The 18,730-nt window shown below is 57.8% G+C and overlaps 6 protein-coding genes across 6 annotated transcripts; 4 read left to right on the top strand and 2 right to left on the bottom strand.

Moving 5' to 3' along the window:
• Positions 1–2,566: 2,566 nt before the first annotated feature.
• Positions 2,567–3,737, top strand: HRG_05561 (oxidoreductase FAD-binding domain-containing protein; the record flags this gene model as incomplete). The annotated part of the gene is made up of 4 exons (XM_044864032.1): positions 2,567–2,735; positions 2,799–2,880; positions 2,965–3,508; positions 3,588–3,737. 4 exons carry the CDS (start codon positions 2,567–2,569, stop codon positions 3,735–3,737), a joined length of 945 nt encoding a protein of 314 aa, XP_044720564.1.
• A 451-nt stretch (positions 3,738–4,188) lies between these two features.
• On the bottom strand, positions 4,189–7,863 carry HRG_05560 (tetratricopeptide repeat domain-containing protein; the record flags this gene model as incomplete). Its single annotated transcript, XM_044864031.1, has 3 exons — positions 4,189–5,205; positions 5,263–6,189; positions 6,268–7,863. 3 exons carry the CDS (start codon positions 7,861–7,863, stop codon positions 4,189–4,191), a joined length of 3,540 nt encoding a protein of 1,179 aa, XP_044720563.1.
• A 1,339-nt stretch (positions 7,864–9,202) lies between these two features.
• HRG_05559 (uncharacterized protein) lies at positions 9,203–10,093 on the top strand (the record flags this gene model as incomplete). Its single annotated transcript, XM_044864030.1, has 1 exon — positions 9,203–10,093. The coding sequence occupies one exon, from the start codon at positions 9,203–9,205 to the stop codon at positions 10,091–10,093; it is 891 nt and encodes a 296-aa protein (XP_044720562.1).
• Positions 10,094–10,973: 880 nt separating this feature from the next.
• Positions 10,974–13,104, top strand: HRG_05558 (PX domain-containing protein; the record flags this gene model as incomplete). Its single annotated transcript, XM_044864029.1, has 6 exons — positions 10,974–11,076; positions 11,177–11,439; positions 11,492–11,758; positions 11,826–12,662; positions 12,741–12,956; positions 13,009–13,104. 6 exons carry the CDS (start codon positions 10,974–10,976, stop codon positions 13,102–13,104), a joined length of 1,782 nt encoding a protein of 593 aa, XP_044720561.1.
• A 502-nt stretch (positions 13,105–13,606) lies between these two features.
• HRG_05557 (mRNA capping enzyme, catalytic domain-containing protein) lies at positions 13,607–14,845 on the top strand (the record flags this gene model as incomplete). Its single annotated transcript, XM_044864028.1, has 2 exons — positions 13,607–13,791; positions 13,843–14,845. The coding sequence occupies 2 exons, from the start codon at positions 13,607–13,609 to the stop codon at positions 14,843–14,845; spliced, it is 1,188 nt and encodes a 395-aa protein (XP_044720560.1).
• Positions 14,846–15,385: 540 nt separating this feature from the next.
• HRG_05556 (uncharacterized protein) lies at positions 15,386–17,044 on the bottom strand (the record flags this gene model as incomplete). The annotated part of the gene is made up of 3 exons (XM_044864027.1): positions 15,386–16,370; positions 16,427–16,826; positions 16,888–17,044. 3 exons carry the CDS (start codon positions 17,042–17,044, stop codon positions 15,386–15,388), a joined length of 1,542 nt encoding a protein of 513 aa, XP_044720559.1.
• Positions 17,045–18,730: the final 1,686 nt, after the last annotated feature.

The raw sequence follows: 18,730 nt of genomic DNA, 5'->3' as shown, positions 1-18,730 counted from the left end.
GGATATGGCAAAGAGGGTCAGGAACGCGAGAGCCCGATATCCCTCTCCCTCCCCCGGACTGCCGTACATTGGCTAGGAATTAAGGGCGCCCCAGCTCAGGGCACGGCAAGCACCAGCCTCGCCAGGCAGTGGCACAACCGTGCATCGGATCATGGGCAACAGACAAGGAGGCAGCGAGGATGGAGTGGGCGGCTCCACGGACCGCCCACACAGCTCGACCAGGGGGGAAGTGGGGGGATGGAGACACGGCAGGTCGGCATCTGTGGAATATCGGAAGGACGAGTCGGTTCGGGCGCTAGGGCTAGAGACGGGCGTCGTTGAGCCGGGAAGTCAATTGGACAATGGTCGGGCTGAATCGTTTTTGCTCGCCTAGGCTTGACCTGTACGGCTTATCTTGCAAGGAGAGGTGGTGGGCGCGTTTGCACACGCCGTGGCGTCTCAAGTCCCGGAAGGAGGTGTGTTGGGTCGGGACAAGGCAAGTACGGTACCTGAGAGGAGGTACTCCGCACAGTTTGTTGGGTGTACATGCAGTAGGTATTAATTACCTAGGCGTCGAATCCGGAGGTTTGTTAATTATCCGCAGACGGGAAGGAGGACATTACTGTCCTGTGCCTTCCAGATTACAGTACACTACAACTACAACCTGGCATTGCTGCATCCGTAGCCCGTAGGTAGCACCTTAGGTGCAAAGAGGTACTGTACTGTACCGTACGTTGCTGGCTGGCATGCAAAAAGAAGGTGCAGCGGCCATGGGCCCGTGTCGTCATCACCCAGCCTCTGGCGCAACCGCCAAGCGGCCCGGAGCCTGCCCCGAGCCCCGAGACGCTCGAGCCCCGGCCACCACCTTGGCAATAGCAGTCCCCACGTACAGCAAGGTAGGTTTATTAATAAGTCGTCACGACTCGTCGCCATCCGCTACCACAGAGGCCTCGCCGTCGCATTGTTCAATCCTCGCCAGAGCCTTCCCCGGCCCACCCGGCGGTGCAACCCCGCGGTGGGGAAGCTGTGAGCAATTATCTCACCTCAGGCAGGTTGCTTGCTGCCGAATCAATCTGGTTTCCAGCTGTGCCTTGAAGATACAAATCCCGTGGCCGCACTGACGTGTGCCAAGACCAGCATGCTGATTTGGACGGTCCGAGAGGGGACAAGGGGGGCTTGACAGAAATGGTCCCGATGCTGCACTTCGCTAAGTGCGTGGCTGTCCCTCAAGGACAGCTGGCCAGGAATAAATTGCCTGCCTTTGGTCTTCGCCTTGGCGACAACGTGGCGGTCCAAACACGGTCTCGGGATACGGGCTGGATCCAGGGATGCCCCAGCTGACACGGCGCCCAATGGCGTGCATGACTTCGGGCAGAGTGAGGATCCAGACAAGCTCCTGCTGCATATCGGCGCCTCCTCGTCGGCACCCTCCAGGCCACATACGACGAGACTCGAGACTCCTTTGGGTTGACAGTGGGCGGTTGACTGGAATTGGCCGTGTGCAGTACAGATGGGGGGGAGGTGGCGGAGACGGCGAATTGAGTCGCAAGCAATACAGTAGCTGCACCGTCGTAATGTCGTCGTTTGAGTGCTTTAGGTATCCATCCTATCTACTCACCTAGTACCGGGTGGTTTGCGTTGTTCATCCGACCCCCAAGCGACTCATTTCTACAGTACGCGCCTTGCCAAGTTAAGGTAACGAGCAGAACCGCTGTTCCTGCAATTGGGAGGCATCTTGAGGACCGAGTACTGTATGAAGTGCGCCTATCGAGGGAAAAATCACGATGATGGATGCTCTAGGGTAGGGCAAAATCATCCCACGGCAATGTTGGAGTGACCGAGGCTGGCTGGCTGTCCAGTTCCAATATTTTGTGGAATATTGCTTAACTAATGTCTCTAGCCGTCATCGGCCGGCAGTAATTATGTACAGCACCAACAAGAGCCGGACCGTTCTCGCCGCACGCGCCCATCTTATCGCGCCTCGGGCTGCCGGAAAAATGGCAGATGACAAAGTACTTGATCAAGCAAAGTGGGTGTCTCCAGAGACCTGTAATAGCACGCCAGTTCGGTGTGAACCAGGGTAGCAGCACTAAGGCCTGCGTTATTTCCAGGTACCGCCTATCTCAGTGCCTCCGCCCGCGTCCGTCACCGCCTTCTTGGTACCGCTGCTCTAACTCGCAGAGTGTGATCTGCGGCAAAACCCTCAAACACACGTTCATCATCACTCGCCTTCTCCGTCTCCGCGACGAGACGCCGAGGCGCGCAAATTTGTAAGCACCTCCGAGCTCGGCCAGCCTCGCGAAGCCACTGCCAACATCCTGCCGACGTGCCCTCTTCCTCCATCTCGGCCAAAAAAAAAGAGGAAAAAGAAAAAGTGAGGAAAACAGATCGACTGGGTCAAAGTCCCCATCCAACATCATGGCTTGTCCCAACCCATCATCAGCCCACCCCGGCATCCATGGACCGTCGGCTGATCCTTGTGCCTTAATCTCAGGCTTCGAATGCATCTAGGTGTTCGATACCCCATGTAGCCGACCAAGAACGAGAGAAGAAGAGACAAGGAGACTTCACCCTCCCATCACCCGCAATGGCCCCCGCCGATACCCAGAACTCGTGGCTTGCGCGCCACTACTTCGACTACGTCTACATCCCCGGCGCCCTGCTTGTCCTCGGCACTCTCATCGTCAAGCGCGATTGGGCCATCTACTCGGCCCTCGTGGCCCTGAGCCTGGGAGCCTACAACATTTGGAACTTTCGTGAGTCTAAGCAGGGCCTTGACCATCGGCGACGAGGCAATTTGCTCACGCACGGCCATGCAGAGATCAAAAAGGTGCTCAAGCCAGATGTCTTTCAGCAGTTCGAGCTCCAGGAGAAGACCGTCATCTCCCACAATGTCGCCATGTGAGTTTGCCGCTCTTCGTCCCCGACGTTGACCTCCGCGACTCTCGTTCTGACCTGTCGCGCGTGCGCCTCGGACGGCTCCAGCTATCGCTTCAAACTCGCGTCGCCGCACTCCATCCTCGGCCTCCCCATCGGCCAGCACATCTCCATTGGCGCTCCTCTCGTCCAGCCCGATGGCTCTACCAAGGAGATAGTCCGTTCCTACACGCCCATCTCGGGCGACCATCAGCCCGGCTATTTCGACCTCCTCATCAAGTCCTACCCCCAGGGCAACATCTCCAAATACATGGCCTCCATCATCGTCGGCCAGACGATTCGCATCCGCGGCCCCAAGGGCGCCTTTGTCTACACGCCCAACATGGTTCGCCACTTCGGCATGATTGCCGGCGGCACCGGCATCACCCCGATGCTGCAGATCATCCGTGCCATTGTCCGCGGCCGCCCCGACGGAGACGAAACCCAGGTCGACCTCATCTTCGCCAATGTCACGGCCCAGGATATCCTGCTCAAGGAGGACTTGGATATCCTGGTCAAGCAGGACAGCGGTATCCGAGTGCACTACGTCCTGGACAATCCTCCCGAGGGCTGGACTGGCGGAATTGGCTACGTCACCGCCGACATGATTACCGTATGGCTTCACGAGCTCCTTCCCTTCGTAATATGTGGGCATCAGCTGGACCCGTGATTTGCTGATGGCCTTCTCCTAGAAATGGCTGCCCAAGCCCGCCGACGATGCCAAGATCCTTCTTTGTGGCCCTCCCCCAATGGTTAGCGGCCTCAAGAAGACCACAGAGAGCCTGGGCTTCAAGAAGGCTCGTCCCGTCAGCAAGCTCGAGGACCAGGTCTTTGCCTTTTAGACCGCCTCCCACCGACGGCGTACCGAGGAGATCCCAACGTGCTGCATCGGCTTCATGCGCCGACCACAACCCCTCCTATCGCCACGTTTTCAATACATTGGTGATTTTGCAAGTACGGGCATCTGATGTAGACCAAGGGGACCAGGCTTGATCACTGTACATGTGCTGCGATCTTGAGGCGTCAGAGCGTCCAGTCGGAGGGAGAGTTCTGAGCGAGCTTGACGAGCTCTCTGCGTGGACGCTTCCATCTACTGAGGAGAGGAGAGGGGCAACGTAAATGAACCGAAACAGTGTGAACATCAGGTTTACATCTTGATTATTGGCTCAAGAAGCCCGCATGGAGTTGCTGCCCCGCCCATCTGGACATGTTCTCGTAATTGACTGTACAATGCCACCGTTGCCTAGAACCACATGGCAAAACACCCCCTACTTCGTCGCGACGATGGCGACATTAGTCCTCGTCTCCCTCGTCGCCCGACAAGGCGTTCTGGTTGTTGGCTCCGTCCCCTTCGTCGTCGTCGTCGCTGACCACCACCTGTCCCCGGCGGGCCCTTTTGTGCGGCTGCCGCGGGGCGTCCTCGTCCTCTCCATCGCGGCCGTCCTTGTCGTCTCCGTTGTTGTGCTCGGGGTCCTCGTCGTCGACATCCATTTTGTCGCCGGCGCTACCGCCATCGTCGTCGGCCCCCGAGCGCGGAGATGAGTTGCCTTCGATATTGCGTTCGGCTCGCTCGAGCTCGTCGTCGTCATCGTCCTCGGCGTCGCTATCGACCACAAGCGCTTCCGACTTGAACTTGCTCGACTCCTTCTTGGTGAGGCGGCGTCTCTTCTTGCCGCGCGACTCTTCCAGAGAGTCATTGTCGTCTCCTTCGCCCTCCTTCTTCTTCTTGGGCGCTTTCCTCGGCTTGCCCTCGCCCGTCGCGCGCGAGGCGGGTTTGCGCTTGCGCTTCACCTTCTCACCCGTCTCCTCGTCATTCGTCATCTCGGCCTCTATGCGAGCGCGCTCCTTCTCCGCCCGCCGTTCCGCCAACGCCCTGTCGTCGGCAGCAATCTTCTCTCGATCTTTCTTGATCTTTTCCTGACGCTCGCGTTCCTTTGCCAACACTGCCTCGCGCTCGGTCTCGCGCCGCCTGAGCTCAGCCTCTCGCTGCTCCCGAGCAGCCTGGATTTTCTCCTTGTTCATCTCCTCCCATTCCTTTTGCTTTCCGATGGCTCTCTCGAGTTGCTTCCGCAGTGTGTTGCGGGCCATGTTGGCGCGCTGCTCCACGTCGTGTTTGGGATATGGGGTTTGGGGAAGGGCCGCTATCTTGTCCAGAGATTCGATGGCCGCCTCTAGTCCTTCTGCGGCCTTTGCAAGCTGTTCCGACGTCCGTCTGTTCTCCGATAGTCCCTGGATCGTGGTGACGAGCTGAATCTGTACAAAAGCCACATTGAACTTGTAGTGTACCTGGTCGGGGGCGACCTCGAGAGCCTAGGTCTCACCGGTCAGCATACTGCAAGCGGTAATTATCCAGGGAAGCCTGCTTACCTTTTCGGCGCACTCCAAGGACTTGCTGTAGGCCTCAATGTCCCGCTCCGCGCGCCCCTTATTGAGCCAAGTCCGACCCAGGCAAGAGAGAATGACGGGATCGCTGGACTTGCCGTCCTTGGAGAGTGCAGCTTCGTAGTGCTCGATTGCTTTTGAGTGTTGCTTGAGCTCGGAATATATGTGACCGAGGTTGACAAAGAGGTGCGAGTCCCGAAGCGTCTCCCGGACCTTGTTGAAGATGGGTAGGGCCGTCTTCAAATCCTTTTTGTCCTCGACCAACGCAATGGCGATGCCCTGTGCCGCATAGGCGTTTTTGGGATCCAAAGAGAGGGCCTTTTCAAAGAACTCGACGGCCTTGCAATAGATGGCACTTCGCTTCTGCTTTTCCGAGTCGGACTCGCGCCGCATCTCCCTCGCCTGCATGAGGTAAAGGTTTCCCATGCCGACCAGGGCGTACCGGTCATGCTTGTCGTGATTCTGCAGCGTGTGCTTGTAATGGCGGAACTCGTGGTCCTCAGTGACGTTGGCGGGCCGTTTCCTAGAGTGGACCTTTCCAAGGTACCAGCCATAGAGTGCTCGAACTTCTAAATCGCCCGTGTTTCCTTGGTACAGCTTGGCGACAGCATCTGGGCCCTCTTTGTTTGGATTCTTCCTCAGCTTGATGTATGCAAGCCTTGTGTGGGCATCGGTGTAGTCGTCGTGGCGAGCTAGCAGTCCCTCGTACACCTCCACTGCCTTGTCTGTCAAGCCCCTGGACTCGTAACTTCTCCCCAGGTTGAAGCTGATGGTGGAGACCAAGGCGTCCGTGTCCATCTCTGCGTCTTTCTCGCCGATTCTCATGCAAGCGCCCAGTGCAGCCTCGAACATGTCGCTCGCCAACTCGTGCTTTTCTGCCTGAGCATGGAAGCAGCCAATATTGTTCAGGAGCTGCGGGGGCAAGAGCTTTCTGATGGCCGCCTGCACTTCGGCATCCTCTGTGTCCTCAGGGCGTTCCGAGGCGGGTACCTGGTCCAGCTCGAGCTGCTCCACCTGCTGGAGACACTGGAGGGCCTTGTCCGGGTTATCGGTTTCGTATAATCGTGCCAGATTCAGCAAAACAGAAGAGTCGGGGGAGAGTGCTTTCTTCGGGTCCTTCCAAGCGCTCCGGACCCCCTCCAGAAGAGCAATGGCCTTCTTGATTTCAGTCGACTTGTCCTCTTTGCTGTCACTTTTTTGGCTGGCAAAGATCTCCTCTGCGTAAAGGGTTCCGAGGAGGATCATGGCCTCGTGGTTCTTGGACTGTTGAATCATCTTCTCCAGCCGAAGCTTCGCCTCACCCAGGTCATTCTTCAGGACAGACAGCTGGGCCACGCCGAATTTGGCGGGCAAGTAGCCGGTATCTGTGCCTCCCCGCGCGTCATCCGCACGCCGGTAATAGTCACTGGCTTTCTCAAGATCGCCGTGGTAGTGTGCCTTTCGCGCGAGCAGATACCAACCATCGCTCGCAATGGCGTTGACGTCTGTGTACTGAATGGCCTTGTGCGCTAGCTTCTCTGCGTGATCCCAAGCTTTGCGCGAGAGGAAGTAGCTGGAGAAGGTGGAGCAAGTAAGAGGGAGGTCCTTGTCCAGCTTGAACGACTTTTGAGTGTACTCGGTCATGGCCCTCTTGTAAAGCCTCAAGAAGTCGTCGCTGTTGACGGGCACATGACCGCTGGCGTCGAGGTAGAGAAGGCCCAAGAGGATGTTGGCAATTTTCGAGTCGGGGTTGATCTCCAGACACCGCTCCCACGCGACCTTGGCGTCCTGCTTGAAGCCTAGCTGCCAGAGGCAACAGCCGATGCCGATTCGAGGGTCTGGGTCAACCAGGTCGGGCATCTTCTGGAGCACATCCTGGTAGGCAGTCAAGGCATCAGGATACTTGTGCATGGAGAAGAATGCACGAGCCTTGCCCATGAGAGCCAGCATGTTCTTCCCTTGAGAGACTCGAAGGGCGTCATCAAAAGACTTGACGGCCGTCTTAAGGAGCTCGTGCTTTTCCGTCCCGATGCCGCCCGCGGTCTTGGCCGGCGCTTGCAGGGAAGCTCTCAGGAGGAGCAGGACGCCTCGGGCGAGAAAGATGGGCGGGAAGGAAGGGTTGAGTCGCGCGGCGTCGTTGAGCGAGGACGTGGCAAGCTGAAGGTAGTATTCCTTGGTCTTGGCCTCGGACACTCGTATGCCGTCTGGCGCAACTCGAGGTGCTTCTCGGCTTTTCCAGAGATACATCCAGCACAGGCAGCAAACAATGCTAACCTTGTCGCGCGGGTTGCTGCTGTTGCTGATGGAACTGGTCCCGCGGATGAGCATTTCGATGGCATGGTCAATCTTGCGCTGTTTCGCGTATGCCAGCGCAACGGTCATCCAGTATGTCTTGGCCGCATGTTCGTTTTCGAAGAGAGTGCAAAGCTCGGTAGGATCGTCCAAAAGGTCCTCGAGGTCGATCTCGACGGCCTCGTCTTCCTGGTCACCCTGAACGGGAATATCGATGGCCGAAGGGATGTCGGAAAAGCGGGTGCTGACGGGAGCAACCGAGGAGTCGCCGTTTGTGGTCCCGTTGGCCGTACCGTTCGTCAGAGATGTCGCCATGACTTAGCAGCCGCGACTCGGGAAGCGCAAGTAGTTGAGAGGCAGAGGAACAGCTGGGAGTCGAGACGAGGAGAACGGGAGGCGCGGCTCTGAGCGACTACCGTTGCGTCTCGCGAGAGGGTGACGACGAGGTCATCGATGGTCGGATCGAGTACCGCAAACCATAGGCGTCGGTTCGGGCCAGCCAGGGTGAAGGAAGGATGGTTCGAGATGGTTTGGCTTCGTCACAGAGACGATGGCATCGCGACGGAAATTCGAGAGCTCACAAGGTGGCTCCGGCTGGTGGCCCGTGCATGCAGCCTCAAATAGGTACGTACCTGTCCAGAATAACCTCTTCCAGTGCAGTAGGTACTGTGTGTGATTGGCTGCTTGTCTGACAATTCTTAGAGAACTGACGAGGCATTCGTACTGTGCAAAGTACCGCCCAAGCTTGCTGCGACTGCAAAGAACCTGGATCCCTGACATCAGCACCGTACTGAAGATGGGATTGGACAGTAATTAACTAACTACCTACCTTACCTAACTACCTACCTACCTGCCTACCTAGGTACTAACTGTAAACCTCAAGACGTGAACATCTGTGCGTTCTCACGAGACCTCACCTGGTTTTCCGCCTCTTCTCGACGGCGCATCGCTTTATCATCATCATCTCCCCTAGCATAGCGAGACCAGAGCTCTCTATGGAAGGCGCAGGGCAATACTCCCCCAACGTACTCCTCGATGCTCTCAGCAACGGTCGAGGATCAAGTAGAAAGCTGATGCGTGATCGCCTGGGCTCTAAAATCACCTACCGTCTTTCGTCGCGGGTCCAGGGCGTGGACCGTCTACTGGGCCTCTGGGCGCACCCTTACACTTGTTGCCAGGTAACCCGCTGTTCAGACTTGAGTCACTTGACCATGGAGCTCCTTAGGGGAGAAGCCGTCATGCGTTGCTGCAGCAATTGCTCTTCTATTTTCTACCCGCCTTAGCAGAAGCCTCGCTCTCCCTACTATGGCCTCTGTCGGCCGGTCGTCTTGGTCAGCAGAGTCCTTGAACCCCGTTCACGTGCAACAGGCCATCGATCGACCTGAACTGACCTGTTCACGCCTGGGCAGCCAAACGCCAGCTGGCAGCGGTCTGTTGCTCAAGTTTGGGTAGCCAAACGTCGAGGCCACCCAGCTTCTGTCGCACGCAGCAACCTGTCTGCTTCCTTTGCCGAGTTGCTCGTCTATTCACGCACCACCCGGCCACGGAGCAAACCCCGGGGAATCATCCAGGCCACGCACAACTTTTTCAAACTCCCTTGAGAGATCGCGAACTGTCCATCGTGATCGAGCCATTGGGAGCCAAGTCCATCGACATGACGCTTGTTGCTCACAGGTTTCGCCGTTGCGTCGGCTGGAATTGCCTAACCGAGGCCCAGAAAACAGGCATCATTGTCAGCATTGCAGTCGTCGCGGTCGCTTTTTTCCTGGCCTACATGCACTGCCTGGGCAAGGCTGCGATATCTCGCCGAGAGCGCGCCTCGGTACGGCTTCCTGGCGGCAGGCGAGTCCCTCATCCCCAAGGCCAGCTCCAGAGCGTCGTGGTTGCACAGCTCCCCGTGGCACAACAATGGCCGGGCGGCCCAGCCATGATTGCCTATCAGCCGGCCTTGTTCACTGTCCAAGGAGCTCATCACGCCATGGCACAGCCCGTGATGGTTGCAGGGTCCTACCCTCGTCCACCACTAGCGACCATGAACCCCGTCCCGCCCACTCGGCAGCAGCACGACCATCAAGAAGACTTCCTGCCAGACGCGACGCGTGCAGGAGATGGACCGGAACCAGCACCCCAAGCGGCGCCGGATTCGCCACCCTCAAGCCTCCGACGGCACAGGCAGCCAACGTGGCGACAGATACTCAGCCGAGCCCTGCGGCTGCCTGTGGGCAGGGCCTCAACAATCGAAAGTGTATCCGCTCCAGGGACGCCCAGCCGTATCGAATCCCACGAGGGCATGCACAGCGCACGGCCTCTTGAAGAGGCGGGCCGCGAAAGGGTCTCGGTGCCCCCTATTGCAAGTGGAGAGAACAGAGGCTACCAAACTCCTCCTTTGCGTACAAGCGGAGGGAGCGACGAGGCCGCTGGAGAAACCGATTCTAGCTCGCTGCGGACCAATGTCGCAGTAGTCCACAGCGATGACTTTCAGATGGTCGACCCGTCCTCACGGATCACCCAGCAGCCGGGTAAGCTTCAGGTCCAGGGATCATAAGCATTTCAGACGGCGTTAACTGACGTGGGCCTCGAGAAAGGGAGTGACGAGGTGGAGGGGCGCATAGAGGAGCTGTCACGCATCTACTGGATCCCTTCAGAGTCGTCCTTTCAATCCTACGAAGGATTACCTCTCAATCCCGACCGAGTTCAAGTCAGAGCAGCCTAGTCACGGAGACCATTCAGGGCTTTACCGGAGGATTCCGATGGGTCTCACGTTCACCTATAATGAATTGAAGGCTGAAATGTCCTGTTGGCACCGGTTGCGGAAAGGGCAGCTCTTTGCCTTGCGCATGTACGTTTAATGGAGAGTCTAAAATAAGAAAGAGCAAATCATATTGGTCTAAAAACAAGAAACGTGCTTTGAAGTCGATTCTGCAAACCTCACGTCTGTGTCTTTTGACTGTCGTCGTCATCTCGCGCTCCAAGGTGGAGGCACCTGTAATTAATTACACTGCACGCCGTGTTTTGTAAGCGGCGTGACGCCGCACCCTCTCCGCACACAGGCACAGCCCGGGTACTGCAAGGGACCCTCTGTTGGTGGTGGTGGCCTAGATCCGATCCGGAGCTTAGCCACCCACGCCCGCCTCCGTCTTCCATCGCGCAGCTCTCACCAAAGGTGCCGACTTGGCATCCAGCGTTCTCTGCGCCGCCCTTGTTGCATTTGTACTTGCTCGCCCTGACCCCACTGGAGGATGGCGACACGCCCCGAAGCAGCTTGCGCACTTTGACATCAGCCGTAATCCATCCATCCTCCGTCCCCCGCGCGACAGCACGCACCTTTTCTGGCAAACCACTTTGTCGCCAGCCAGCTTCGCATCCCCGAGCCGCGCTATCTCAGAGACAGCTTCCAAGTTGCGACCCATCGCAGGCTCGCCACCATGTGGAACGACGAGGATAACAACCCCTACGGCACCAGCTTTGCCCGCCGCGATTCGCAATCCTCGTCCTCGGCGAACCCGACGTCTCCATCCTCTCGCGACTGTAAGCTCGTAACCTGACCTTGCTTCTGTCTAGAGCTATCTGGCCGATACGATGAGCAGCTCTGTTACACCTCTGCGGCAACGCTAATGTTCAACGCCAGACCGACCCTTTGACGCTCCCCATACTCCGACGTCGGGCAGCGAGGACGACCAGCCAGCGTTCCGCAACAGCGTTGTTCACGACGACAGCGACCACGAGGACGTCACGACGGACAATGAACCGCCAAGGCGCAAACCGGGTGGCTACAACAGCCGCATCGAGCAGATTCTCTACGAGAACCCGGACATGCCAATCATCATCACCGATGCCGGCAAGAGCTTGGAGAGCGGTGGGAGATACATCGTCTACACTATCAGAACTGGGGTGAGATGTTTGAAATCTGGCGCCACGAGTTTGCGCTGACTTGCTGCTCCAGGATCTGGAAGTACGACGTCGTTACTCCGAGTTTGCGTCACTGAGGGAAGCTCTCACGCGCCTACACCCCACACTCATCATCCCCCCCATCCCGGAGAAGCACACCATGGCAGACTATGCTGCCAAGCCGACGAGCGCCAAGCAGGACCAACAAATCATAGACTTGCGCAAACGCATGCTGGCCGTCTTCCTAAATCGGTGTCGTCGCATGGATACCGTCAGGGACGATGGCGTATGGTGGAGGTTTCTCGACCCCAATGCAAGCTGGGTATGGCGTAGCTTTCCTTGTCACGAGTTATCTTGACCCTCTACGCTCGATACTGACTTGATTGCAGAGCGAGGTGCTGCATTCGCACCCTGTTGCGTCCATTCCTAAATCGGTGCTCAAAGCACCCCCGCTGGACACGGCGAATCCCACCCTTGCGCACAGCTATCTGCCTGTTCCTGCGAGCTCGGCCAAGCTCAGGACGGTGGCCGGGAGCAACCAAGATATCAGCTCCTCGGCCATCCAAGCGGGCACACACGCCGTTGAACGGTTCCCTCCGGAAAACAGCAGCCAGGACGAGCAGGATCTTGATCCTCACTTTGTAGTCTACGAGGCGTCGACCAAGGAACTGGAACAGCTGCTGATGGGACCTATGGAAAAGGTCAACCGGCGGACTCTCAGCCACTTGTCCTCCCTCGCTGCAGACTTGTGTGAACTGGGCTCGCGCTATAATGCGTTTGCTTTGTCGGAACAGGCGCCGTCACTCGGCCCTGCCATTGAGCGGGTTGGCCAGGCCGCTGACTTGTCATATATTGCGACCGAGGAGTTGTCAGGGTCGCTGGGTGCGAGCTTTGCCGAGCCGATGCGCGAGAATGCCCAGTTCGCCGGCGTTGTGAGAAGCGTGCTGCGATACCGCGTTCTCAAGCGTATACAACAGGACTTGACGACGGAAGAGCTCCACAAGAAGAGAGCGCTGCTGGATCAACTGGAACGCAGCGAAGCGGAAGCGAGACGCATTGAGCAATATCTCTCAAGCAGCCAGCAGCTTTCGCCCCCACCGAAGCGATCGACGAGCCTTAAGGAGCCCACGTCGCAGCACCGGCGGGAGGCCGGGCAAGAGGACACGGAATCGATCGATTCCGACTTCCCTACGACCCATGGGGACTTTCCGTCGCCGCCGCCCTCGGCGAGTCAAGGCCTGCCCGAGAGAAGCGTCAGTGTTTCGCACAGGAAGATGCCAAGCGGAAACTCGATTACAAACAAGATATTCGGACCCATCCGTCATGCGGTACAAGGGGTCGTTGACGTCGACCCCGAGCGGACACGTCGGGACACGATTGGCAAGACGAAGGAATCCATCGGGCAACTGGAACAAGCCAGGGTAGCGTCGGAAAGGGACGTGAGGGAGGCCAGCGCCAGTGTTCTCAAGGACATGAGGAGATTCCAGAAGGACAAGGAGGATGATTTGCGGCGCTACATGGTGAGTGGATGCTCCAAACCTTGTGACGACATGTGCTAATCGGTCTTGACAGCTCGCGTACGCGAAGAGCCAGATTGAATGGGCAAAGAAGAGCAAGCAGCAATGGGAAGAGGCACGGGCAGAAGTGGACAAGATAGAGGAGAACTAGCTCGTGAAAGCTTGTTGCGGGGACGTTTATTGCCGTGTCCTTTTCACTGCACTGCCTTTGCTGTCCTGCCCGAGAGAGAGCGTTACTGCGGAATCGACACATTAATGATGAATGAAATAGTCAGAACATAAAAAAAGGCCAAGACCGTGCCATTTTAAGGGCCGCATAACCATCAAGACGTTGCGAAGCTGTCTTGCAAACACGCGGATGGCGAGTTACGAGTAGACGTCATTCTGGATGCCGCCCCTTATCGATAAAGGATCGCGCGCAACCAGAAAAGGGTGGCGTGCGACGACCGATGTCGTTTGTTCCACCGCTGCCTCGCAAACCTCACCCTTCACCGCCCGCCTCCAGCGCGTCCTGCCATTGCATCGTACTATGATGCTTGGCATCGCTTGGCATCGCTAACAAGTAGCGGTCGCGTCCGCTTCTCACCTCGCTCTGTTTTCGCGACACGAGGCGCAACACTCCTTCTCGCCCGCCTGGGGAACCCGAAGCCGCCATGGAGCAGTCGCCGGACGGGCAGATTAGCTCCATCGACGAGCCGGGGGTCAAGGCAGAAGGGCAGCTTCTGTATTCGATGCGCAAAGAAGTGGCCGAGTTGCTGGGGAGGCACCAGACGGGCTTCCCGGGCGCCCAGCCCGTCAGTTTCGCACGGACGCACCTGGACGAGATGACGAAGCAAGAGTATGAATTGTGCCCACTCGACGGAGACTGATGCTGACGTGGCGTGCCCAGTTACTACGTGTGCGAAAAATCGGACGGCATCCGCTATCTTCTGTACTTGACGGATGACGAGGCCGGCGGAGAGGCGCACTACCTGATTGACCGTAAAAACGACTACTGGTTCATCACCAACCGCAATCTCCATTTCCCCCTCGTTAATGACCTGAGCGCTTTCCACACGGCGACCCTCGTGGACGGCGAGCTCGTGTGGGATAGCCTGGCAAACGGGAAGAAGCAGCCAAGGTTCCTCGTCTTCGACTGCTTGGTCATGGATGGAAACAAGCTAATGGATCGGACTCTCGACAAGCGCCTGGCATACTTCAAGGAGCGCCTCTACACGCCCTACGAGAAGCTCTTCGCTGAGTTTCCAGACGAGCTCCAGTTCCAGCCTTTTTTTGTCGACATGAAGCCCTTTCAGCTGGGATATGGCATTGAGATGATGTTCAAGCAGGTGCTGCCGAGCCTGAAGCATGGAAACGATGGGCTGATTTTCACGTGCCGCAACACGCCGTACAAGCATGGCACAGACCCTCACATCCTCAAGTGGAAGCCGCCAGAGGAAAACACAATCGACTTTCGACTCAAGCTCATCTTCCCAACCGTTGAGCCCGAGGAGTGGGAAAGGAGAGAAGGCATCACCGAGCCGTTTGTCGATTACGACAGCGTCCCCCGGGCCGAGCTGTTGATATTTCAGGGAGACAGCGGCCCGAATCGGTACGAGGCCTTCTCCGACCTCTACCTGACTGAAAAGGAGTGGGAGACGCTCAAGGGCCTCAATGACCCGCTCAACGACCGCATCATTGAATGCAACCAGGACGACCAAGGGCGGTGGCGAATGCTCCGCTTCCGCGACGACAAGTCAGAAGCCAACCACCGGAGCACCGTGACCAGCGTCCTCGAGAGCATCAGCGACCGCGTGTCGGAAAAGGACCTCTACCGGGCGGCCGGGCGGATCCGAGACAGCTGGAAGGCCCGCCAGGCGCGCGCTGACCAGGAGAGCAGGCGTGGGCGGTAGGTGGCCTGCGCTTGAGGCACAGACAGGCCAGTTCCGGAGGCAGTTCGATTTGATTGTAGCTTTGTTGTCAAAGTCAGAGGTGGCCAGTAGCAACGGCGGCAGGAAGAGGGCGTACTGGGCTCTGAATATGCAGTGGCGTTTTTGGTGCGAACGGCTGGTAGGACGAGCTTCGCGGTCCAGCGTTGTAACCTTGTCCTGGTGATGTGCCGCGGCACTTTTGGATATTCGAATGTATTCGTGTTCTTCCTATTTCAGTCTATGTCCTTTTTTTCCTGTTCGAAACACTGACCGGCCACGCCGGCTGATCACAGCAGCCCGGCATCACAGGTCATATTACTTGGCATCATGTGCAGCTTCATCACACAAGTTTCATTCGTATTCATTACCTAGGTGGCTGCGATGTGAGTAGAATCTCAACGTTGATACTCCATCCGATCCACCAAGAACCCCCCCCAAAAAAATCTCAAAACCAAGCGAGCCCTCTCCCCTATCCTTCCGGGTCGCGGTCCACAGCAAAACCTCCAAGTACTCGAGTGTGGCTTATAGCGCAAACATCATGGCCGCAATCAGCATGACGGTGCAGCTGAGGTTGACGGATCCGCCGCCACCCCAGCCCCGGGGCTGGGGCTGCTTGCTGCTCCCGGATACTTCGATGGGTGCCGTCGCCGCGGCGCTCCCCGAGGGATAGGGATAGCCTGCAGCAGTGGTGTTCTTGGCAGGCGTGATATGAACCGTGGTGATCGAGGTGGCCGGAGGACCTCCAGTCTGCGTCACGGTCACCGTCTCGGTGGTCAGGGCTTCGGTACCGGAAGCTGGCCCTGTGGCAGCATCGGCCAGAGCAGATGACGAGCCTGACGGCTTCGCCCCGGGGCCGTAGAGGTCCGAAACCGTGATGGTCACGACTGTGGGGCCTTCGGTGGCGGCGACAGTCTCTTTCATGGTGACGGTTGCCGTCAAGGTTCTGCGGGAGCTGCGAACAGAGTCCCAGAGATCCGTGATGACAACGGTCGTGGCCGCGGTGGTGGTCTTCGAGGTCAAACTCTCGCTGGTCTTGACATTGGTGACCGTCTTAGGGTTTCCAGAGACGGTGGCATCCGGGAGACCCGTCGTCGCGGAGACGTCAGTCTTGACGTTTGTCAGGGTCTCGGGATTCCCCGACACGGTCGCATCAGGCAGACCCTTGGTGAGGGAAACGTCGGTCTGCACTGCAGTGTGGGTAGAAGGCTTGCCCGGCAGGGTGACATCCGGAAGGCGGTTGGTGAGAGAGAGATCCGTATTGACCTGGGTAGCCGTCGACGCATCGCCCGTGACGGTCTGGTCAGGCAGCGGAGAGACTGTGACGTAGACAGACACAGTCTTGGTGGCAGTGCCGGCAGAGCATATGCCAGCGTCCGCCGCAGACGAGACGGACTCGGACGAGACTGGCAGTGTCACGGTGGTCGTGGCCGTCCTTGTCTTGGTCAGGTGGACAGTAGTGTTGACGGTGCTCCGGATGCTGTAGATAGTCGACAGGTTGGTATGCGTCCTTTCTTGTCAGCGACTGGAGAAGATATGATGTTGTGGAAGCCTATTGCAACTTACGAGATCGGAACGCTGACGCCGATTGGTGCCGCGTCAGAGCTGCCCGTATAGGAGTGCTCCTCCTGGGCAGTCTCGGCCGTGGACTGGCCAGAGGGCATCCGAGAAGTTTGAGCGGTGTCCGACTGCGTAGTCACAGCGCGAGCAGTTCCGCCAACGGTGCCGACGGTGCCGACAGGCTTGAATGCAGTTGCGGTGGCGGTGGAAGTGGCAGTGGCAGTGGCAGTGATGGTGATAGTCCCGAGTCCCGAGGAGCCAGCGACCTTGAGGGCCATGGCATCAACTACCGAGCGAAACACGATGCCCCTCTCGCTTCCCTCGCCACGGACGACGAGCTCATGAGCCGCCTCAGACACCATGTGCTCCGCCTGAAGGAGCTCGGCAGCAGGACGAAACGAATGCTCTGTATCGAGTCAGTAGAGAATTCGCGAGGCGGAGGAAGCGGTAGTGGACGTTGAACGAACCGCAGTGAGAAGCGAGGAGACCGATTCCGAAAACAAGGACAACCAAGCCCAGAGCGATGGCGCCTCCGGTGAAGACTTTGCCCGCAAGAAACGCTTTCTTGGGCCTGGCGCGAGGCGCAACGAAAAAGCCCATCTCGCCAGACTCGGAATCCTTCATGACGGCCACTTTGGGGTGATCAGTTTTGCTGACAGGAACTCGAGCGTTGGTGCACATACTTGACAAGTCTGCCTGGGAGAGCTTCACTCGAGGGAGCAGATCGAAGAACAAAAGGTAAATGCTGCACTGGTCAGTGAGGTGGACGAGACTTCCAGACTGACTGGCAGGGTGTTTGCCAGCTGGTGCGATGTGGCACAAGAAGCAGTGAAGAACAAGGAAATGGAGAGGTTTGATGATGCGTACAAGGACAGTGAAAGAAACAAGGCTTGCTTGTGCTCGATAAACGAGAGGAAAGGTTATGAGAGCAGTGATGTGGTTCCGCGAAAATGAGCGTACGAGGTGAGGTGTGGCAGTGGAAGAGAAAGGAGGAGGAAGAGGAGGAAGAAAAGGGCGGCGTTTGTTTTGAAAACAGGTCACAGGGGGTGGGAAATTTTCAGGCATCAGTGAATAATGCCTGGGAAACACGGGGTGAGTGAGTGAGTGAGTCTGAACAGGAGCTTTCCTGGCAGCTGATTCGCGGGTGAGGCTGCCAGCTGTTGCCGGGGCGAGGTCGGACGACAAGGCACGCATTTTGGACTCGACATATTGACCCGTTCTCGTGTCTGGATGCCGCAGTATCGCCCTGCGCTCTCTACGAGATGGAACGTCGCCGCCCTGTGGCAGATGGAGTCGACCAACCCACAGCCTGCCGTCGTGCAACTGCGCAACGTCGCCTCGGGGTTCAGGAGCACAGCGTGGTGCAGCATGGCGCGGTTCAACAGGCACGGGAACTGTAGCATGCATGATCTGAGGCAGGATTTGATACCCAAGGACGAAAGTCGACGGGTCCAAGACTGCCGCTGCCGGGAGAGGGACTGAAACGACCGAGCCAGGTCATCAGGCCAGGGCTCTGAATTTGCAGACTCCCTTGGCCGGCCGAGGCTGGCCATGGCTGCATCCCTCCGCCGATTACACACAAGAGGAGCTTCCAGTGGCGCAAGCGAGCCGCTGCCATCGGTTTCATGGAGCTCGAGAAGCCTTGATCGGAAGAAGGCGGCGCTCTCCTGGCGCAATTCTCAGGGGCCAGCTGCCACTGCTCCGCAAGGAGAGGCCACAGTCAGCGAGATTGAAGTCACTGAGCATGTCGAAGACATCCAGGTTGTCCAGTCACGATACTTGTATGACCCGAGGATTCGTTGGGGGATGAAAGGACTCCAGACGTAATCTTGAGTAACCTGTGTGACACGGCTCAGAGCTCGCCGGCTCGGCCCCCACTGAGTGCGACCGTTTGCGGCGGATAGGCGGCGATGACCGTATTCATGGGAGAGTCCTGTCAAGGGAGATTGGATCAGGGTTGTGCACGAGAGCGGTGTGGTCCGTGGTCTGTGGTCCTTGGACAGAGGAAGTTCTGACTCCTGAGCTTTGGAAAGGGCCCGCCAGCAACGGACGATTTAGTGTCTTTGGTCTTTGGTGGATAGCGAACGAGACGGCTTTTCGAGGCTTCTTGTTGAAGGGAAGAAGCGAGCGTCTGACGGGCTCCTGCGAGGGCTCAGGAAGCCGTCTGTCGAGTTGTCCGCCAATAACCCGAGGAAGGGATCTTGTTTGCTGGGGCGTTGGTTGGCCGCACGCTTGCCGTTGAAGCTTGACGCGGCGAGGCTTAGGATATTAGGTAGTAGACGGCTTACATAACAAGGCACTACAGTAGGT

The sequence above is a fragment of the Hirsutella rhossiliensis genome (genome assembly GCF_020360975.1).
Source record: "Hirsutella rhossiliensis strain HR02 chromosome Unknown scaffold00005, whole genome shotgun sequence".
In the NCBI taxonomy this organism is placed as follows: domain Eukaryota; kingdom Fungi; phylum Ascomycota; class Sordariomycetes; order Hypocreales; family Ophiocordycipitaceae; genus Hirsutella; species Hirsutella rhossiliensis.
This window is presented reverse-complemented; position numbering and strand designations above follow the sequence as displayed.